General features: G+C 48.1%; 8 protein-coding genes across 8 annotated transcripts; 4 read left to right on the top strand and 4 right to left on the bottom strand.

The window, feature by feature from the left end:
• Positions 1-477: 477 nt before the first annotated feature.
• On the top strand, positions 478-4,211 carry BO87DRAFT_209813 (mediator of RNA polymerase II transcription subunit 14). Its single transcript, XM_025618615.1, has 2 exons — positions 478-1,325; positions 1,389-4,211. Exons 1-2 carry the CDS (start codon positions 627-629, stop codon positions 4,011-4,013), a joined length of 3,324 nt encoding a protein of 1,107 aa, XP_025474214.1. The 5' UTR covers positions 478-626; the 3' UTR covers positions 4,014-4,211.
• Positions 4,212-4,357: 146 nt separating this feature from the next.
• BO87DRAFT_370334 (DNA polymerase epsilon noncatalytic subunit) lies at positions 4,358-6,937 on the bottom strand. The gene has a single exon (XM_025622023.1). The coding sequence runs from the start codon at positions 6,700-6,702 to the stop codon at positions 4,465-4,467; it is 2,238 nt and encodes a 745-aa protein (XP_025474213.1). The 5' UTR covers positions 6,703-6,937; the 3' UTR covers positions 4,358-4,464.
• Positions 6,938-7,065: 128 nt separating this feature from the next.
• Positions 7,066-8,917, top strand: BO87DRAFT_381086 (SHNi-TPR domain-containing protein; the record flags this gene model as incomplete). Its single annotated transcript, XM_025624450.1, has 2 exons — positions 7,066-8,330; positions 8,419-8,917. Coding segments are annotated over exons 1-2 (1,334 nt in total), but the record flags the coding sequence as incomplete, so codon positions are not given.
• A 10-nt stretch (positions 8,918-8,927) lies between these two features.
• Positions 8,928-10,039, bottom strand: BO87DRAFT_209817 (yippee/mis18 family protein). The gene has a single exon (XM_025618616.1). It carries the CDS (start codon positions 9,855-9,857, stop codon positions 9,159-9,161), a length of 699 nt encoding a protein of 232 aa, XP_025474211.1. The 5' UTR covers positions 9,858-10,039; the 3' UTR covers positions 8,928-9,158.
• Positions 10,040-10,271: 232 nt separating this feature from the next.
• BO87DRAFT_321414 (ornithine decarboxylase antizyme) lies at positions 10,272-10,974 on the bottom strand (the record flags this gene model as incomplete). Its single annotated transcript, XM_025619932.1, has 2 exons — positions 10,272-10,488; positions 10,577-10,974. Coding segments are annotated over 2 exons (615 nt in total), but the record flags the coding sequence as incomplete, so codon positions are not given.
• A 1,267-nt stretch (positions 10,975-12,241) lies between these two features.
• Positions 12,242-14,347, bottom strand: BO87DRAFT_321490 (cleavage polyadenylation factor subunit MPE1; the record flags this gene model as incomplete). Its single annotated transcript, XM_025619936.1, has 4 exons — positions 12,242-13,506; positions 13,569-13,660; positions 13,739-14,027; positions 14,176-14,347. The coding sequence occupies 4 exons, from the start codon at positions 14,345-14,347 to the stop codon at positions 12,242-12,244; spliced, it is 1,818 nt and encodes a 605-aa protein (XP_025474209.1).
• A 1,560-nt stretch (positions 14,348-15,907) lies between these two features.
• On the top strand, positions 15,908-17,835 carry BO87DRAFT_370321 (deoxycytidine monophosphate deaminase). The gene is made up of 7 exons (XM_025622022.1): positions 15,908-16,110; positions 16,175-16,523; positions 16,581-16,942; positions 17,007-17,139; positions 17,195-17,282; positions 17,330-17,380; positions 17,434-17,835. The coding sequence occupies exons 1-7, from the start codon at positions 16,089-16,091 to the stop codon at positions 17,479-17,481; spliced, it is 1,053 nt and encodes a 350-aa protein (XP_025474208.1). The 5' UTR covers positions 15,908-16,088; the 3' UTR covers positions 17,482-17,835.
• Positions 17,836-18,421: 586 nt separating this feature from the next.
• On the top strand, positions 18,422-20,819 carry BO87DRAFT_381082 (imidazoleglycerol-phosphate synthase). Its single transcript, XM_025624449.1, has 3 exons — positions 18,422-18,703; positions 18,759-20,207; positions 20,287-20,819. The coding sequence occupies exons 1-3, from the start codon at positions 18,581-18,583 to the stop codon at positions 20,374-20,376; spliced, it is 1,662 nt and encodes a 553-aa protein (XP_025474207.1). The 5' UTR covers positions 18,422-18,580; the 3' UTR covers positions 20,377-20,819.
• Positions 20,820-21,278: the final 459 nt, after the last annotated feature.

Genomic DNA, 21,278 nt, shown 5'->3' with positions numbered 1-21,278 from the left:
TCTGCAAGCATATTGGTATCCATCCCGCCACCTTTGATCCCACAGTATTTACGCTTCACTCGCTCATCTTGCGAATGTCTTTTACACGTCTTCTACTCTTATAAAGGGTTATTCTGACATCACCTAGCTCCCCGCCTTCGGTTTTCGATACCCTGCATATCACACGGCAGTCACATCTTCCGAATTAGCGTCGCATCTCTGTCCCATCGAGGCAAATTCTAAGTTATATCTATCAAGCCACTTTTGTGCACAGCCAAGCCTATGCGCTGGGCCATTGCCTCATTCTGAGGATCCTCCAGAGCAACGAGGCCCTAACACCTCGGTCTGAGTTCATTCAATCAGTCGTCAACCGCCCCCCTACGTTGAGCGCATAACGCGCCAGTTACAGTTTCTAGATCCGGTCGCTAACCATAAACCAACCGTTTGCGCCCTGGTTGAGAGAACATAAATGGCATTACATTGAAGTCTTCGGCCGACCTACCCAGCATAGCCAGCTTCCCTCCCTACCCCGGTGCCAGTTCCTCCGGTATCAGAAAGGCCCCATATTGAGCCGCTCGTTCTGTGCTGTGCGAGGGGTAAAGGAGGGGAGGGATTAACTCTACGAGGAGCACGTTTATGCACGGAACATGCCGGGAGTCGTCATGGACAATGCCAACATTGGCGGACTAAGACACGGGACAGGTAACACCTATCCTCAAGATGGACTGTCACATCCTCGGGGAGAAGTTGTTCAATTCAATGGCGCCAATGCACAATATGGTCCTGTTAATGTTAATGGTGTCGAAAAGAACGCCAGTCAAAGTCGAAGCGTGGAGACAGTCTCAGCAAATCATGCATCAAGGGTAACTAAAGGACCGCCTGAATTGCCCCATATCACACAGGGGTTCTTCCCTTTCACGAAGTTGGTCAATAGGTCCGTACAGCAGTGCTGGAACGATCTATCGGACTTGATTACTGAAATGGCGGAGATGCAGGTGAATTCTCATGAATTTCACCCCTCGACAGCTCCAACTACTGGGAAGTCGCCTGGAAATCAGTCTCCTGGAAACATACGGAAGAAGCTTCGAATATTAGAGTTTTCTCACGCTAAAAGAGCCGAATTCATAAAGCTGCTCGTCCTCTCTCAATGGAGTCGACAAGCAGCTGATGTTAGTAAATTGATCGACATTCAGAATTTCATTCGCACCCGGCATCAAGCGTATATGAATGCGTTACAATGGGTTGGGGACATGAAAAGAGACCTCGTTCAGGCACAGGTAGCAAATCCTGATCTGAAGACCGCACTGGAAGTCTTGTCGAGGGGCAAGGTGGCGTCAATGTCCGATGTAAGCTCCGTTATCTTCTACAGTATTGGCCATCTCTCTAATGTTGTTTGCGCCGAAATATAGCTCGGCTACAAACCCCCACGGCGCTTGACCGTCCGAGGGACGCTCAAGAAACTACAGAAAATCAATCGATTAATCGGTGCACGACTCGTGGTGCAAGAAGAGATTCCTCCTCCATTCAGAAATTACCGGGTCCATGATGGCCGGGTCACATTTGGTGTCCCTGGCGAATTCGAACTTGACCTCTCCATTGGCGAAGAGAACGAAAATTCGCAGTTTTTCTTTGTCGATATACGTTTCCTCTTCTCGCCTTCACCACCAATTTTGAAGGGCCGATTATTGAACGAGCTCGAAATGACGATTAATGACGTGCTTCAAAATAGTGGCTTGACCGGGTGCTTCGACTTGTTACATAACCTGGTGTTGACGAATAAAGTCAACATACTATTCAAGCAAGCTACTGAATTGGCTAGAGGTTCTTGGTCTGAATGTTTGCGGGTTGAGTTATTGCACCGAACACTTGTCGTTCAGTACTGGACACTGAAGCCTGGAGCTAAAAGCTGGCTTGAGATCGGAATCAGGAGCGGCCATCGCAAGTCAGACAGCGAGAGCCCTGGGTTACCGTCTTTGAAGTTGCGCTGGATGAGGGATGGGGGCGAGGTGCCATGTGAAGATATTGCTTTTGATGCAGAAAATCTCTCCATGGAGATTGTCCTGCGAAGTGTCATCGCACTGCATGTCTCCCACATCCTTTCTTCGGCATACAACAAGATAAGACAAAGCTCGCTTTTCTCAACTGGCTTCCTATCCTTGCGTGCTCACTTAACAAGAACTGAGCCGGGTGATTGCCAACTCGATGCCCAGCTCACGGAAACTAGGCATCTTCGAGTGTCTATTGAACCCATGTCCGGAATGAGTATCTTGTCAGCCACACCGACTGTCTCGGACCGCTCTGATCTAGAGCGCAATCCTGAAAGATCCTCTGTTGAGGACATTGTCTCCCGTGTTGCTCGAATCCGCTGCAATGCAGCTATAGAAGAAATAGAATCCAAGGTCAAAATGCTAGGATTCGAGCCACTCAATCCGAGGGCATGGAAAGTTGACATTCGAAGGATCTTCCCACCGAATGTGCTACGCTTCACACTCTTTTCTCATCAGCTTTGGGGACGGAATTGGATTGTGGCAGCAACTAGCAGCATGGATAGCGATTCTTGGTGGGTTGTGCAACTTCGCCCAACGGTGCCTGCAAAGGGTCCTCCCGTCCCTCATGGAAGCGGCCGTGGCCAGTCTGTCCTCCGTTCCGCTCAGGTTGTCACAGATTCATTCTTCCCCGCACGCTATGATATTGACGATGCATACCTCGCAAACCTCGGACACAGTCTTTCAGGAATTCTGGCCATTCATTCCAATGCACGCTACTTGTCGGACTTGCAGTCTATCAAGTTCCATCCCCCGCCACATAAGTTGAAGATTGAACCTGATCTCCGAGTGCCAGATATCCTTGTCCGGTACGATGTATCAACTCTTCCTAGTGTCTTTAGGGCAGCCATGCCCGTCAAGGCAAAGAAGAAGAGTCTCATTAGAGATACTATTCGTCTTGCTTTCCATGGAGTTGATCCTCGTGAGAAGTGCGCTATCATGGTAGCTTATGGCAACTTGGTCGATTCTACGGCTACATTAGGTCCACTTATCTCGAGCTGGGATCGCTCACTAGTGTTTCAAAAGGGAGGCAGTGGCTTTGCGATGCGTTTGCTTGCACCTGCGGGTCACCCGGTCATCGCCAGCCTTCTTGAGAATTTGCAGAGGCTTGAGTGTGTGCTTTCCGTTCTTGAGTCACTGCAACGGAAAAAGGTAGAGATTCGGACCTTCTCGCTATCGAGTATATCCTTTGTTTATGGTCCAGAGAAAGATCTTGCGGCTAGCCTCAATATACATCTGTCAAGGAACGAATCACTCATGGAGCTTAGCCCTACTGAGCTGGCATCCAGGTCCGAGTCTTTATTTGGTCTGCGTTTAGGCATACAGTTCGGTCTTCAAAACCCGCACCGCCGAATCCAGGATTCCCTTGCGTCTAGTCTAAACCGCTCTTCCACCGAGGCGGGACTTGAGACCGTTGTTGAGCTCCTCACGCTTACGCTTCCCCTGATGAGGGCTTTGGACCAGCTAATGGCCAATCCCTCATACAGCGGGCCTTTGAGACTGCACGTAACAGTGCGCAACGCTAAGACGTACCAAATTCACTACCCTGGGGACGAGGCTCGATTTAAATTGGTGGCTGCTTCGCACCAAAACCGGTTGGTTTGGGTACTCAAGGACGCGAACAGCCAAGGAAATAGTAAGAACAATGACAGTATCACAGCCAGACTCAGACAGACACTGTATACATCGAAGGGCGATGGCTGGAAAGGGCTTGAAACTGGAGTCGTGGCAGAAGTCAACCAAGTCGGAAACCTCTTACGAGAACTTGAGAATTGCTTTGTTGCCTCCCGGGCTGATCCTGCCGATTCTGCTGCCAACTTTAGTGGATCGAACAATCCAGGAACCTCGGCGTTGGAAACCGAAAAAGGGACTGCAGATGGTGCTAAATTTTCCCTCTCAGACCCGCTTACAACCATGCCGAACGACAAAAGCAATCTTTTACAGGCAGACACGGCAGCGCAGAAAGAGGATATAATCATGATCGACTGAAACCGCTCATGACCACTGCCTGGACTAGTGCATCTTAGGCATCTATTTTTTTTTCACTTGAAACGTATTTGTTTTCTTGACCATCCTTTGCGTCTTGTACAGTGTCTACAGGTCGAGCTCTTTGTGATTAGAGGCTCCCTATTATGCCAGCTGCTGTGGTAGCCGAACGCATGCATACGTTTTGGCGTGTGCTCCTTGTGGTTGAATTATAAAGTCTTGGGAAGAATATTGTCTAATGAGGTGAGATATGCCTTGGGTGTCAGAGGGCCAAAAAGGGAAAATCGTTTCTATTGTGTCCTATAGCAATACCCGTTCATTGCATGATGCGAATGTAACCGCTCACCGTACGTCAAAACACAATTGTATATTTACACAACACCAAGTCGTTAACCTCGCAAGAAATTAATATTTTCGAGCACCTAGTGCATAAGTTCCGTCACGTAATTTCCCGCTACAGGCGTTCCTGCTGTACCCTGCCTCGATTCTTGACGGCATCATACTCAATCCACCGGACAAACGATAGTTCGCCCTCCGGAACAAGCCGGCCAGGATTCATCACATGGCAGCCCTCATACGTTATACAAAACGGTGCGGCCTCTGGATCTGCAAGAATAATTGCAGTTGGGAGCGGATACAGCTGTAAGGAAGAGACGTAATCCCACAAAACGGGCCGCAAAGAAAGCGGGAAAGGCGACAAAGTGCCCTGGTCTAGAATCGATTTCACAAGCCTTCGAGCGAAAAGAGTTGTACTCGGGGTTGGATTAGAATCAGTGCCTGTCTGTGGGCTCTGGTTGTGAGGTTCGAGATGGTCGGTAGTCTCCCCAGGAGATGCGTGCGCGTCTTCAGCTATCGCGGTGTCGGCGCCGTGGGAGAGGTTTACAGCGTTTCGTCTTAATCTGTTAGAGATATCGTCTCTGAATATCGCAATATCATGGACAGGCCCAAATAGGGTAAGGCGGGAAGGATTTGAAGTCCATATTGCCTCCCCAGGAGGCCCAGACGACTGTGAGTCCGACTGCGAGTTGGCAGTAGCAAATGCACGTTTCACCCTGGTAGTAAATAACTCTGGAATCGAATGGCGGGGGACTGGGGAGGCGGCGCCAGCTGAGAAAGCCGACGGCCATGGATCATTGTCGCCCGGAACAAATATGAATGTCGAGTGCTGCAACAATGAAGGAAACTCCGATAGTATCAAGGAGAGAGCATCAAAATGTTCTTTGTACTCAATGCTGCCCGCCTGGCCACTGCTGTTTATAATCGCTTTCTGCACGAAATTCCCCGTCAGGACAAATATGCTTGGCCGCTCCTCCGAAGGCAATTGGTGATAGACGCTGAAGACCTTCCGCAACGCGTCCAGAGTCCGCATGTTATCCAGATTGACCTCCCCCAAAGCAGCCACCCTTAACCGGCGCTCGCTTTTTGCTACATCTCGCAGGTAGTTGGTTTCAATCTGCCTCATTCGCGGGCCACGTGCACGTTCACTTCCGACTCCCAGAAAGTCAATCCATCCAAGTCCTCCACTAGAACTGACCTCTCTGCCACTTTGTTGGTTGTTCATCCCAAGAGATGTCTCCCGCCGCTCACAGGGAGGACCGCATATAGAAACGCCCACGAAAACTCCTCCAATGGCACCCCCAACCCCGGAATTACCGCCTAGAGTGGACCCCCTGACATTTTCCTCTTCTTCATAGATCCCATCAACGAGGACAAACATCCCTGGAGCGAGCCAAGCTCCATCTTCAGGCACCATCCGCGCGTGTCTAAGATCCAAGGAAATACTCCCCGTCAAATCGCTCAGTGTTAAGTCGCCCGTTGGGGACGTTGAGAGTAAACCTAGAATAAGGTGTGATGTGCCATTTCTCCCGAGTAAATTCGCGATTGGTGTGAGCTTGTAGCCTTGGGTAACCGCTAAAGAAGATGCTGGTTGCCGCAAGATACGCGAGGGACCGGACGGTGATTGGAATGACTCATGCCGAAGCAGACGTTGATGGATGACATTGTAACGATCTCTGAACAAATTCGTCCTGTGAGAGGATGGGGGGAATAGGGTAGGCCTTGATCTTGCGACTTCGAAGTATTTCTTATCCGCATTATAGGTCAATCGCGGTATATCAAACGCCTCAATAACTTTAACCCAATGTCTCGGGTGTGAGGGGACATCAGAAGTTTCTGTTGAACCTTCTCCTTCCAGCCCTGCCGCTGCATACATTGGCGGATCGGCCCTAGAGCGTCTGGTTCCTTGGCCGGGGCTTGTCGTTCTTGATGGGACCTCATCTGACGTGGCGTGCTTCCCAGAGACTACCCTTCCCCCACTCATATTGCTCTCTAAAGCCTGGAGGATGGCTTTCAGTGAGGCGCCCTTACCCTCATCGACAATGACACCACCGCCAGCTTTCTTCCAGGCTTTGGCCACTTCATCGAGTACTCTTTCTGCGAGACCTTCTTCGCGCCATGCCGAGCCACAATTCTTCCCCACGAAGGTGGCTAGTGTTTGAAGCGCAGAGGAGGATATCGTTAGGTTATGCTTGCGCGTGAAGGTACGGAAGGCCACAGGCCGCAGAGTCGAAGGAGGGAGCAGTATGGGAAGGACCGATGTCCTCGTAGGCAGCGCATTGGGTCTGTTCTTTCGGAATGGATAGGCGGGAGTTCCAAATCCGGGTGACGATGAAGGTACGGGGTCCGAGTCCATATTCAGATAGTAAATTGTGACTGCGACACTTGTACTGCAAATCCGCTCTTGGTCGAATGCGCGTCTAACTGCCGGATATCGTGCGGGGACAATGTCACGACTAGAAACCCGTAGAGTTCCTCAGAATAGGTGAAGAGGGAAAATTTCAAGGAAATGGAGAGGGCGAGGGAAGAACTGAGAACCGCTGTCAGTGCAAGGTGATCCTGCCAACGCTGGTTGACTGATTAACCATTACTACCTACCTGGACGAGCCATTGACGTATGGAGTAGATCAAGCAGAACGCGTCGGGGCGGTGGTGATGGCGGCACGCGCGTCCCCCACGCGATTTGTTCCACTTTTGCGACAACCTACAAGGCCATTATCCTTAATCTTCCTCAGTACTCATGCACTGATCATCGCACCAGACCTATTTTGACCAAAGGCACCATAAAATTCGCCAGAGTAGCCTCCTTTCGTTACACTCCCCTTTCCACCCCGATTATCATATTTCCCCCCGCCTACTGGAGAGATTTCCTTGTTGGGTTGGTTCTGGTTCATTCCTCGTCCATTATATTACCATCAACCACACACATCCATTATGGAACCAAGTACATCCCCGAAAGACGATAGTACAAAGACTCAAACAGCTTTGGACGACCTTATCAAGCAAGCTGCCGCCAAAGATGCCATCAAGGATTACAACGCCGCTGCAGAGCTATATTCTGAGGCCACAGAACTTCAAGCACAGCTCAATGGAGAACTAGCGCTGGAAAATGCAGATTTACTATTCGCCTACGGGAAAGCCCTCTATAATGTTGCCGTCAGCAAGAGCGATGTGCTTGGGTCCAAGGTAGCTGGAGAATCACAGCCGAGCAGCGCATCTGTCGAGAGGCCATCCGCTGCGGCAACAGCCACAACCGCAGGTATCGTTGAGAAAGCTGTCGCCCAGGGCCCACCTGAGAAGTCCGCGGGAGCCCAGAAGTCAAATACTGGTGATGTCCCAGCTAAGCCATACTTCCAATTCACTGGTGATGAGAACTTTGACGACTCGGATTCGGAAGACGAGGCCGACGGTGAGGAAGCTGCGGCCGATGACGAAGACGACTTTGCCAATGCCTTCGAAGTTCTTGACCTGGCGCGCGTGCTATACCACAAAAAGATGACTACGATAGAGGAGGGAATTGGCAAAGGGAAATCCGCAGATTTACCTCCAGATCTCAGACACGTCAAAGAACGTCTCGCGGATACGTACGATTTACAGGCGGAGATCTCACTGGAGGCAGAAAGGTTTATAGATGCGGTGACGGACTTGAGGACGTCTCTGGATTTAAGGCAGTCTCTGTTTCCGATTGAAGATCCTTCTGTTGCAGAATGTCACTACAAGCTTTCTCTTGCCCTAGAATTTGGCTCCGTCAAAAATGAGAACGACAGCTCCCAAGAGGACAGTACCCTCAAAGGGCCGGTCGACGAGGAAATGAGAGAAGAGGCCGCAGCTCAAATGGAAAAGGCTATTGAAAGCTGCCGTCTGAGGATGGATCAAGAACAGAAGAAGTTGGTCGACGATAATTCATTGGATGAGGACAAGGTGACCGCTATGAAGAGAAGAATAGCAAATGTCAAAGACATCATAGCAGACATGGAGCAAAGGGTAAGCAACAGCCTTCTTTCCAAATCCCTTCATCGCATACCCTTCCTACTTCCTTTGCTTCAGCTACAGTTACTAAGAACGTTGACAGCTCGTCGATCTTCGACGCCCGCCAGTATCTGCTACTGAGAATAGCGATGCAGATAACACAGTGCTGAAGGGTATTTTGGGTCAGATTATGGGGCATTCTCCTTCGGAGCAAAAGGCCCATCTCGATGCTGTCACAAAAGAAGCAAATGACCTTTCTGCGTTTGTCAAAAGAAAACCTGCGAGCAAGAAGCCACCCCAGAAGAGTGAGACTGTACCAAAACGATCGGCTCCGGAAGAGGGCGCGGGAGGCGATACAAAAAGAGCACGAGCAGGCGATAACCTTGAATGAACCTGGGTATACTGATCGCCAGAGGCATCAACGTGTCTGGTGCTCTGTCTATCAACCCTTTGTAGCAGCTAGAGATCACCTGAGGAAGTGATCTATCATGCTAGCATTTGCTCAAAGGTTTAGAGCGTTGATTAGGATATGATACCCAATGAAGCGAGGCCGCAGAAATAACTATACATTATACAGAAATAGCCACCAAGTTATCTGTGAATTCTATTGTGATACCACATATTATTATTACTGATTAAGGTAGCTCCCAACGAACCATAAGGGAGAAAAGGAGAAAATGAATCAAAGAATCAGAGCCGTCTGGTGCACAAAGCAAGGCGGTTTCATAGCAAACAACCCCACCTTGCTCCGTCTGAAACTGTGGGGCTGTTGGGTCATACTTCATTTCATCAAACATGGAGATTCTCATGAAGCTTCATTAGGCGCAAGAGCATAACTCATTATCATAGGGCTGTGATTCCGAATAGAGAAGACCGGCGTTCAGGTAGTTTGCGATTTCTTCGACGTACAGCCAACCCAGGGGTCCAGATTCCAGAGAATAAGTCCTCGCATTCATCTTCGTTCTGGCTATCAAATTCTATACTGTTCGAAGGTTGGTCATGTCCAACCTCGGTAGAGCTGGTATACGCCGGGAGTAATGCTGTTTCAACAAAGGCGGGCGATTCCCAAAAAGAAGATGTCATAACCCTTTCGGTCTCCAAAATGAACTTGCCGACCTTGTAACGTTGCGACTCTTCTTCAGCAGCGATATATTTCCAGCCGAGCACATTTCCGCAAATGGAACAGTTGATGTCGCCTACTGTGTGCGCACCAGTGACCAGTCTCCGCGGCAGGGGCTGCTGTATCATCGTATTTAGAAGTGTATCGGTTGGTGAAGGTCCTCTAGCGAGCGTAGGCTCGCCGGACACAAGATAGGCACGGCCATAGCGACCGGTGAATCCTTTGCTAATTATCTGCGACGTCAGGCATATATCTGCTGCACAGTGTGAACAGCGGATGCATGAGACATGGCCCTCCAGATAACCGGCGTCACTTGGCTTCAGAAATCGTCCGGATCCTTCTTCCGAAGTTGGCACTCTGGACCTCACGCTTCGCTGTTTGGTTCGGAAGAAAGATGGCTGGAGCAAGAATTTAGGAAACATAAAGCCTTGGATATAGGATCTTTGCCCTGTGAAGTACTTGATTAGGGGGGCATGCGTAGCAACCAAACGGCGAGAGCATCAAAGAATGCTGCTAGTTTTTATCATAACTCTAGTATCTCTAGCATAGAAGAGGCAGTTGTTACAGTGAGGTTATATGGAAATGGGTAGGTATCATACTGAGGTCATCACCCGTTCCTTGGCGATCTAGCTATCGGAACGAGTCATGACATGGTCATCTGACACAATATAGTTATGGATCCCGGCTGATGTGCTAACTACAAATGTGAGGCCATTTTCGGCCTGACTAGGGAATGGAAGCATAACCCAAAATCAATACATATATAAGGATTACTCATGTCATTTGGCCTTTGCTCCTTGTTAGAATAAGTGAACTAGCTGTTTGGTTGCCTACAACTAAACCTCCGCATCCAAGAAAAGCCATTTAGTGCTAAGCGAGCGTTCGACGTCTCTTGCACCACTCCACGGTTGCAAAGTAGTCAAACTGAATCCGCACCAACCGAGGTTCCGTACAGCTTCTAGTTCAACTGCATCGTGCGAACGGGGTACACATGCCACAATTCGGGGGCACCCAAAAGCAGATATATTAGCAAGTTCAAACAGGGCAATTAACCTTATCGGGAACAAACACGACAGTATGTTAGTAATATCCACGGGTTTATACCTCGTCTACATTTCGACGAGAACATGGGTGCACATACCCTGTTTTCAGACCGTGACCGAGTGCGTTCTCTGCAAGGAAAACAAACAAGGTCGGTTCGCCGCTCGTATTGGTTACAAAACCACGGTGTATAGTGTCGCTGGTGTAATCCAACAGCTCAAACCACTGTTCAATCGGCATACTATTGTTCGGCCGGCTTTGAGACGCACCTACCCCAAGTGACTCTTGTCCAGCGAAGCTCCTCTCACCAAGGAAGATCGCAGACAATGTGTCACAGAAGAGCCTCTCACACTCTTCCGGGATAGTATGCATTGCCTCCCCTTTATATTCCGGTAATATATTGCCCGGCCAACTAACCCCCATGCTTGGAGCGATGGAGAGTCCAAAGGGAGGACTTGGAGATGTCTTTGACCCCGAAGGGACCTCAGGGATACCACTGTGTCCCTAATAAGATGATCAGAAGTTAGCAGGTAGTTATGAAGTTTAGACCATAACGATCGATTGCGGAAAGGGGCATCGTACCGGCCCCCGCGGTAGTGCAGTAGTGGAAACTATCGACCACGGAAGTGAATGATTTGACGCTGTAACAACTGGCAAGCACGCTAGCCTGGGGATGTTTGTCGAGTGTACACTGCAACTGATTTCGGGTGCTACTGTTGTGATTCGATGACTTGGCCATGATGATGGATCTTATAAGTTGAAGATTAGATGTGCTATCTTTCGGGACACTGGCTAGGTATCTTGTAATAACCTTCTGACAGCCGCGATAATGTTAGGATGCAATGACAACCGATGCGGAAAGGTGGTGCAGGTGTACTAGAGGTTGGATGGTAATTAAGTAGGGATGGGACAAACTGGGGTGGTCTCCCGTGGATTGCTGGGACCAGTTACTACGGAGTACTAAAATGACATGTGGGGCTCCATTAGTCAGGCCGGAACATAACTTAACTAGTTATTGCGTGCCCTGTAGTTATCTATAGCTTTTTTAGTTAACCAACTAACTAGTTGAGTTTACTCTTGTCATCTGATCAGATGCCCAATGCTGTTTGTAGAGACGTAAGTTTACATAGGAAATTACATGTGAGAGGTGGTCTATGTGGAACCTCGCAGGATTCTCAGGTGGTTATGCATGTAGATAACGGCGGATACCTTTGCCCACAGACAATCATATACACATGAGTATCTGATAGGCCCCCTAAACATCGTAATGTATCGAAATTTACATGTCATTCTAATTAAGCTCTGGTCTTGATGGATGTTATATCTTGATTTCACGAAGGCAATTCCCATATGTGGATACCCAATGGCGGAGCGGCTTTGATCTCAGACCGACCTCATGAAGATTACTACTATCTACGACCACTTTGCCACTAATAAACGCATCGGTAGTCGCTAGACTTTTTATTTGGCAAGTTGCTTAATGTGGCGCTAATATTACATTGTGTACATTCAATTGCACCTTCAAATAACAAGCCCATTAGAGCCGGAACCATCTCCCTTTCAACTCCAACAATGTGCAAATTTCAAAGGGGCAAAGCCTGCAACATGCACATGCCCACATGACAATGAATCAAGAAGCAGCTATGAACGCCGATGAACATAAAAAGAATATAGAGTGACGGGGTGAACAGCAAGACATATCGGAAAAAGGGAGACCTGAGACCTAACAACCGCGGACACGTCGAAGTGACTTTTCTCTACCACTTCAAAGCTCTCGATAGTCACTTGGTCGTATCCTCCTGTGTCTCGCTTGGTGCCGTTGTGGATTAACAGGTTGCCGAAAATAAGCCGTATCTTCTTCCCTGGCAAATGGTGTACTAAACGTTGTTCTCTGCTGGTTTGAAAATCGACCTATTCCGGGACCTTGCGCAAGACCAGGATTCGGTTGAAGTCCCATCATTTGAGGCATGTGGAACATGTTCATAGATGGCTCTCCGACGCCGTTGTAAAGGTTCGGTGTGGCATAATTGTTCACATTGTCGCCATAGATTCCTGGGGCAGGGCTAAAATTCATAGCATTCATGGGATTCCACGATTGATCCATGTTAGGTGGGAAACCACCAGACGAAGGAACACCCATAGAGTTCATAGGATCAGACAATGGTATCGTAGGCATCCCCTGGTTCGGCATGAATCCAAAATTCCCGAACGGCATCTGCTGGCCGAATGGGAAAGCTGGAAAACCGGCCACAGGCCCAGTAGCCTGTGTATTTTGTGAATTGGCCTTGTCGTTTGTCTTCAGCTTTTTGGACAACGAACTAGGACTTGATCCACCAGTGGCAGTACGGGAAGGTTCATCTTCAGCAGGTCTTTTGTTCGAAGCTGGTTGACTAGGCGGAATTGGTGGCGAAGACTCCGTATTTGCAACAGGCCCTTTGCCTTGCATGGCTGATTTGTCAATACCGGGACCATTGTCATTTGCCTGTTGCTTGTCCTTCTCTTTCTTCGAATCCGCTTTTTCAGCTTCGTACTCTTTGATCTTGCTGATAGCCTCATCATCAACAGTAAGATTATCGAGTAATACTCCCTCCGTTCCACAGCCAGGGCATACAAAATCGCTCTCGATCAATGCATTGGTAATACAATCATTGCAGTATGTCCTTTGACAGCACGGAGTTCTAGTGGGCTCTAAAAACATTCGCTTGTCAATCGGACACTCTAAACCACGTGCTTGCAGTTCTTTGCTGTACTCTGCTGCTGCTGCTTCTGCTGCGGCTGCTGCGGAGGCTTTGGCTTTCTCCTGGTATAATTCCCAGGCTGCCTTGTCAGGCTTCGCTATGACGAAATCGCCGTCGGCATTAACCATGACACCTGTGTTCCTCGGATCCTCGTTTGAGCCGTCCAGGGTGAGGGATTCCGGCTTTTCGACCTTGGTTTGTAATGAACGGGGTATACCAGTTGATCGTTTTACTCTATACTTCCCATCAAATTTGGGGTCATTATTTGTGGGGCAAGCTTGGATCCAGTGTCCTGATAATACACCGTTAGTTTTAGCTTTCAATGATTACATTAGAACAGCTTGCCTTTCTCACGACAGCGGTAACATAAGTAGCCGGGGGGAGGGGGGTGATCAGGAACATTCACAGGTCTACCCCTTCCACGGCCGAATGGAACAGGGGTAGCGCTATACGGGAGACGAATTGTCAGTACCAGTAGAGGAGAAAAAAAGAATATAAGTCTTACTACATATAGACACACTTACTTTGCCATTTCCTGCTGCTGTTCTTTCCATTGATTTGCTTGCAAATTGAACAGTGCATTGATCTTCTCTTCCTCCGTCTGGGCATTGTTGAGCTCTAGAACACCGTTGCTAGTATTGGGAGATGCTCGAGTCAAGGGAAATTGTTCATTACGGGGGGCACTGCGCGCATTGACTGGCATTTTCCCGGAAACATAACGAGCAGCACCACCCTTCCCTGGGCGTGATGCAGGCAATCTCCGAGCAATGACGGACGTAGAACGCGGTATTATGCTGGTGTCATCGTCGTATTCTGTCCCATAAAAACAAACGGTCAGTCCCCAAGAATTTTTTCTCTTAACTTCAACCACAACCTGTTCCCGCTTTGCCATACGGGTTGGGCGGACCAAGGTGGATATGAACGGTAAAACCAAGGCAATCAGTTTCCAGAAGCTACTAACCTTCTTTAGTATCTTCATTGTAGATAGACAGCTCAAAGTCAGTCCCGTCACCCAGTCTACTCTGATTGATAATTTCTCTTTTCAATTCGAAGACAGAGATACCGGTGCCATCAAAAGTCACCCTTGAAGGCTCCTTTTGAGACTTGAACTTGAAGTGAACAGAGGATGACATTGTATTCAATTGCACGTCAATGATGGTGTTGCGAATGTAATTAGATCAATAGAGGGGTGCCACTTTCACAAGAGATACACGAGAACAAAGGCAGACAAATGATAACAAGCAACAATCGGAACGGTTGGCAAATTGCAGATGACAGTATGACGTATAGCCTCACTCCTGTCTCAAATGCTTAGAGATCGTAAACCCAGTATCTATCGAGGGCTTTGCTCGAACTCAGTAGATTGAAGAAGCGTCTTGAGTGCTGCGCGGCAAGTGTTCGAATCACTGCATACAAACAAGGTGTAAAGTCCGGTGGATACAGAGACGAAGCCAACTAGTCTGCAGTAAGATAATGTGAGTTATAAAAAGCTCCGCGGGCCTTGCCAGTATAACAAGCAGCATCAGACGCCGCAACCCATCTAATTCGCGCTTGCGACCGAGCTCAAGAGATATGATATGAGTTCATGTAATCTTCGTTGAGAACAGCCTTGGGGCACTTCCACAAGCTTTGGGCGATCAAGGCATGGAATAGTATATACGACCAAAGTGGACGAGACTTGGGGAAGCAAAGACGCAGCGAAGGTAAGAGGGCGTTTGAAAGAGAGATATGCGTGCAGGTTTGGGTGCGGGAGACAACGGCGTCACAGTTGAATTGACCAGTATAAATTCAAGGAGAAAGAGCCATTTATGATGAGAGAAAGCAACTGGGTGGAAACAAGGCAATCTTAAACAATCAGTGCATTCTCCAGGACATGTGCAAGGGTATGATCAAAGCCTGGAGAGCGATTCGGGAACAGTCTTCGTGGTGGCGAGCTAGCGCATTCGGTCACGTGACTTTGCGCCAGATGTGGAAAGAGTAGGTTGATGCTTATCTCTGTAGAGATAGTTTGACTTTCCTAAATCATAGTACTGATATAATCTTCTGGTACGTGCTTTTTGATGGTCAGGTAGTAAACTGAACATATGTATTGCAAACATCCTAAAGGGCGATAGCTGTATGAAGCACCGTTGCCGAACGGAAATGCGCTAAAAGTATAAGGGCCAGCAATGTAGATAAGTACTTAAGTTAGCATTTACCTTTCCTTTTTAGTAGAAAAACTTGGCATTCCGCGTATAGATAGATAACTAGGTGCCAGAATCAACCACGGCTTACTACACAACTTAATACGTACTGAATACCACAGGAACCTCGTATTAAATAGAGTTCCGAGGGAAAGTGTGCGCTTTCTTCATTGAATCCAGCCTGCCATGCATCAAAATTATGAAGTTGTTTAAAAGAGTGAATACAGTAACTACCGGGTAACCATTAATTTGGGTAAATAACAAGAGCTCTACGGAGGTGCATAGCAAAGGCCTGAATGAAATCATTACTGGCCAGAAATTACAGTTTTCCCATGTCTTGGAGCAATTTATGCCAGTTGGCCTACTTGAGCCGCTACTGTTTCAAGCTTGCTTTCGTATGGCCCGCAGTTTGCTCAAAATCATTGAGCGAAAGTGGGGGGGAGGTGAGCGGGTAATTATCTATGTGTGTATCAATCCGTTAATAAGTTACATGTTCCTGGCACTCCGTACCTGGTGCCTAGATGTACATGTGAAAAATTCCCTACTTATTCAATTCGCCCAGCTTAATCCGACCTCTGCATGCCCTCCTGTCCAACCCAGGATCCAGCTCCTATTCCCCAAACTCGGGGACGCGCGCTTATCCATTCTTCCTGCCTTTGACCTTTACACTGGCTTTACCAAGCAGGTAATCATGTTGATAGGCCTATGCGGAGGTTAGCATCTTATCAAGCAGCGTGTCTTGGTGTCTTCAATATATGCTAATACTATGCGGCAAAGCCATATGTTCTGGGAAGCATGCTGTCGCAGATTATCTGATACAGAAGGAGGGCTTTCGACTTCTCAAATTGAAAGATGTCAGCTCCCTTCGAGTAACTGATGAAGCCGACGGCGATCGCCAATTACAGGCACTGGAGTCTGCAGAGGATGAAAGTAGTCCGCCACCGCACCTTATATTTGAGGACTCTAAAGCCCTCTTAGACTTCGTAACCAAACGATGGCAAGAACATTGGGTTACAACAGACATCTGGGATGTCACTATCTTAGACCGTTTCTTTCAACGCCCCTTCTTCCTTCTAGTTAGCGTTGATGCGCCGGTGAGCTTGAGATGGAAGCGATTTGTGGACAGGTCTGGATCCCTGATAACCTTACGAGCATCGTAGCTAAGCTAACGCACCATCTGTAGATGCCGGGATAGACTGGTCGAACCACCGCCTTTGGAAAAATTTGTATTATGGAATGACAGACATCTCTACGACAAAAATGTTGGACGCGCATACCTCACTGATCGGGCACAAGTACGGCTGTTCAATTCCTCTTCTTCATTTGATGAACTGCATGCGGCTCTCAGAGCCCTCAATCTTGCCGACGAGGAGCGGTTACGGCCTAATTGGGATCAGTATTTCATGGAGCTGGCATCTTTAGCCGCTCAGCGAAGTAACTGCATGAAGCGAAGGGTGGGCTGCGTGCTTGTCCGTGATCGTCGTGTCATAAGCACAGGGTATAATGGAACCCCCAGGCACATTAGAAATTGCAACGAGGGCGGCTGTACGAAACCTAAAGATTACACATTGTACTACTGATTGAATGTACAGGCACTTACTATGACTAGGTCCAAGGTGCAACCGTGGTGAGGGTGGAGGTGTGGGTTTATCAACATGCCTCTGCCTCCATGCCGAAGAGAATGCGTTGTTAGAGGCCGGAAGAGAGCGCATACGAGAGGGTGCAATACTCTATTGTGACACGTACGTCAATCCCCGAACCTCTGAAGATGCACGGCACATTGCTTAAGCCGGTTAGGTGCCCTTGCTTGACATGTACCGTCAAAATTACACAAGTTGGGATAACAGAAGTCGTATACTCGCAAGGGTATAATATGGATAACGATGTATGTCCTTTGCTGTCCACACTTTGTCATTTTGCTGACCAAATAAGAGCGCTGCTATTCTAAAAGCGGCCGGGGTAAAACTTAGGCAATTCTCTCCGGTACGGGCACTCCCTTGGCACTTCACCAGTCATCGCTAATATATTGTTGGCAGCCTCGAAAGGGGCTCATTTATCTTGAGAGCTTTGGGGGTACTAACTAGGTTTGTGCGGCCCTGATATGGGTGTCACTCGGCCGAATAGATTCGAGTTTAATCTTGATTATCTCTCCAAATTGCATAATCCTAAGTCATGGAACTTAACAAGTCTGGAGATGAGCCGATTATGAGTGTATTGGAATTCATATTTCAGACTCAGTCCCGCTTTAGCACATGTCCACCTGCAGTACTAAGGCGCTATGCAGTGAATACATGTATATTGCCGGCTATATCTGCGGCCGGCTCCGATGGAGTTCAGGTATCGCCGTTACTCCCAGCGACGCGATAGCGGAGATGTTTGGGTTTAACATACAGTCATCCTCCGGTTGTTTGTTTACGTACTGTGCTCCGTAGTCACCTGGTATAACACGAAAAACCCTACGATGCTCCTGTTCGGTGCATGTCGTAGTAGAACGAGGAAATATTATAAGTAAACTGGCGGCTGCTCAGAGGCCAAGGCGCCAATTGGGCTTAGGAGTAAGTAACCACTAGTATGTGTTTATAGGTACTACGGAAACATACAGCGCGGGGAGGAGGGGTACTATAGACTAAATGGTAATTAAGGCCTTCTTTCAATGCTCATAGCAAAGGCGGTCAACGTTCATCAGGTCCCACCCTCCGATTTACCGGCAATAATGTATTAATCGGTACCGAAAACCGAACATGCGAATAGGGTTTAGGGAGTGAAAGAGAAGTGAACTAGGGATTAGAGGTAAAACTACAAACTCTTTGAGAGGGGCATATATGGGCAAGAAAGTCATAAGAAAGAAGGAAGAGCAAGATAGAGGATAGGAGGAATGAACGTACACATGGTACTAGTGGAGATCAAGATTACAATTGGAGACATACTTACCTACTGGATTAACGTAACTCAAAGTGGGTTGTTGCGAATGACTCAGCCCGGCATCGCCAGCCATGGTGGGGTGAAGAAGAACAATCTTCCCAAGTCAAATTGCGACTTCTCCTATTGTCAAGGCAATTATTTTGAAGACCTACTGCTGGGTGTGGCCGCAGGAAGATTGGCCTTCAAATCAGCGAAGACCTATACTTATGCTCATCGTTTCCAGACATACTTACACAAGACATTGATAGAACGCATGCCACGATGCCTACAGTACATCTGCTAGATTACGTCGCCGGAAATGTCCGCTCCCTGGTCAATGCGATCAACAAAGTCGGCTACGAGGTGGAATGGATTAAGTCTCCAAGTGATTTGAAGAATGCGGAGGTAACCAGGATGATGTTACATTTTTTTTTCTAGTGTAGCGCTGACTATTTGGCAGAAACTCATCCTACCAGGTGTCGGTCATTTCGGCCATTGCTTATCTCAACTTTCAGAGGGAGGCTTCTTGGATCCTATCAGGCAACACATAGCTTCTGGAAAGCCATTCATGGGGATTTGCGTTGGTCTGCAATCACTTTTTGAAGGTTCTGAGGAGGACTCCGATGTTCCGGGGCTGGGATTGATTCCGATGCGGATGCAGAAATTCAATCCCGACACTAAGAGTGTACCACACATAGGCTGGAACTCTGCTATAGACACCAAGCTTGAGTCTGCGGAGAATCGGAGCTTCTACGGATTAAGCCCAAACAGCAAATACTACTATGTCCACTCTTACGCAGCTCTTTACACCCCAGGGCTCCTTGAGAAGGACGGCTGGTCAGTCGCCACAGCTACTTACGGCGAAGAAGAGTTTATCGGTGCTATTGCGCGAGAGAATATTTTCGCGACTCAATTTCACCCGGAGAAAAGTGGCCAGGCTGGATTACGGACTATTAGCGCCTTCCTAAATGGTGATCGCTTCCAAACACTTACCCCGCAAGCGTCGCTCTCCTTGGACAAGAAAGATGGGCTGACACGTAGAATCATTGCCTGTCTTGATGTGCGCACCAATGATTCTGGTGACCTCGTCGTCACGAAAGGAGATCAGTATGATGTCCGTGAAAAGGATGGGGTGGATACAGGAGGCCAAGTCAGAAACTTGGGGAAGCCCGTGGACATGGCCAAGAAGTACTACGAGCAAGGAGCTGATGAGGTCACGTTCTTAAACATCACTTCCTTCAGGAATTGTCCTGTTGCAGATGCTCCCATGCTGGAAATCCTCAGGAGGACTTCAGAAACTGTTTTCGTGCCGCTGACTATCGGGGGCGGTATCAAGGACACTATTGATACAGATGGCACTCACGTCTCAGCTCTTGATGTTGCGACGATGTATTTCAAATCCGGTGCTGATAAAGTCAGCATTGGTTCGGATGCTGTTATCGCAGCAGAGGAATATTATGAAGGAGGCGAAAAGCTGACAGGCAAGACGGCTATAGAATCTATATCCAAAGCATATGGTAACCAGGCTGTGGTCGTGAGTGTGGATCCTAAACGTGTCTATGTGGACGGCCCAGAAGATACCAACCATCATACAATCCGGACAAAGTACCCAAATGCCGCCGGTCAGGCATTTTGCTGGTACCAGTGTACCATTAAAGGTGGCAGAGAGTCGCGAGACCTCGACGTCCGACAACTAGCGAAGGCGGTCGAAGCAATGGGTGCCGGTGAACTTTTGCTAAATTGCATCGACAAGGACGGAAGCAACAGCGGATTTGATCTGGAATTGATCAATGACGTGAAAGCCGCTATTAAGATACCAGTAATCGCCTCCAGTGGTGCTGGAAAACCCGAACATTTTGCAGAAGTCTTCCAAAATACTACGACTGATGCTGCCCTAGGCGCTGGCATGGTAAGTAGTAGTATTTCGTTCAACCCTTACGAGAACCCGTCCTGTCCTGGTGACTGATCTTTTATCCACCCTTTTACAGTTCCACCGAGGTGAATATACTGTCAGCGATGTTAAACGTCACTTGGACAATGGAGGATTCCTTGTCCGCAGGCCTGAAGTGGGCAACTAGAGTTATGCTTCTAACTCATCATGAAACTTTTGATCACATCAATATTCTTGGAGCACGAGACAGTCTGCAAGTTACATAAGCACGCTCCTTTTTCTAAAAAACTGACATACTCGGTTTACCGAAAGGACCCTGCGTCTGACGGAAGACTTACTCTATCCGAATACTGAACTCTCCGCTTAACTGACTTTACCTGCATATGTACACGGCACCTACGGGTGGGTGAATATACTATTTTTTGAATCTGCTATCTCGCTTGGCTAGCATGTGTGTTTTGCGAATGTCTTTACACCAACAGAGGAGGGTAGGCGTTCATAGTGGGAAGTTTGCGGCCTTGCGTCACAAGGCTCACATCCGCTAGTCCTCATACGGATCTCTGTAAATATGCATTTATCCTTCCACATCTTATCTGTGAGACCTCTATAAAGAAAGTGAATTTGTTTAAATAAGGCCAGTGGTCAGGAACGTCCATGGGGCACCTGATGACGTAGTTAGCGAAAGTCCGGGATGTCTCGATTTTCGAGTAATGTCACAAAAGCGAGTATTTCATATGAAGTCTACACGTGGTCACTATGATATTGTCTTGGGGAATTTTGTAGAAACCACTGCCAGTGGTGTTTTGCATGCCAATATACTTCTGATGTGAGACAGGGTTGATACCATTGAGGTTCCTGCAGCAAAATATAGTAGAACCACTGCGTAGCGACACATGTATATTACGATGTAGTACTAAGGAACACTGTATCATGTACCTTACTACACAAGTAATAAGTTCTTGGTAGCTTTTAAGGTAGCGGAGCGCAAGCCCCCAAAATCAAATACAACAGGCCGTACCAAGGCTAGAACGTACGTATCTTAATCCCAAGGGTGGGGTAGCTAACAAAGTTACTAATGACTATACCCTG

This window comes from Aspergillus neoniger (genome assembly GCF_003184625.1).
Source record: "Aspergillus neoniger CBS 115656 unplaced genomic scaffold BO87scaffold_60, whole genome shotgun sequence".
Classification (NCBI taxonomy): Eukaryota; Fungi; Ascomycota; class Eurotiomycetes; order Eurotiales; family Aspergillaceae; genus Aspergillus; species Aspergillus neoniger.
This window is presented reverse-complemented; position numbering and strand designations above follow the sequence as displayed.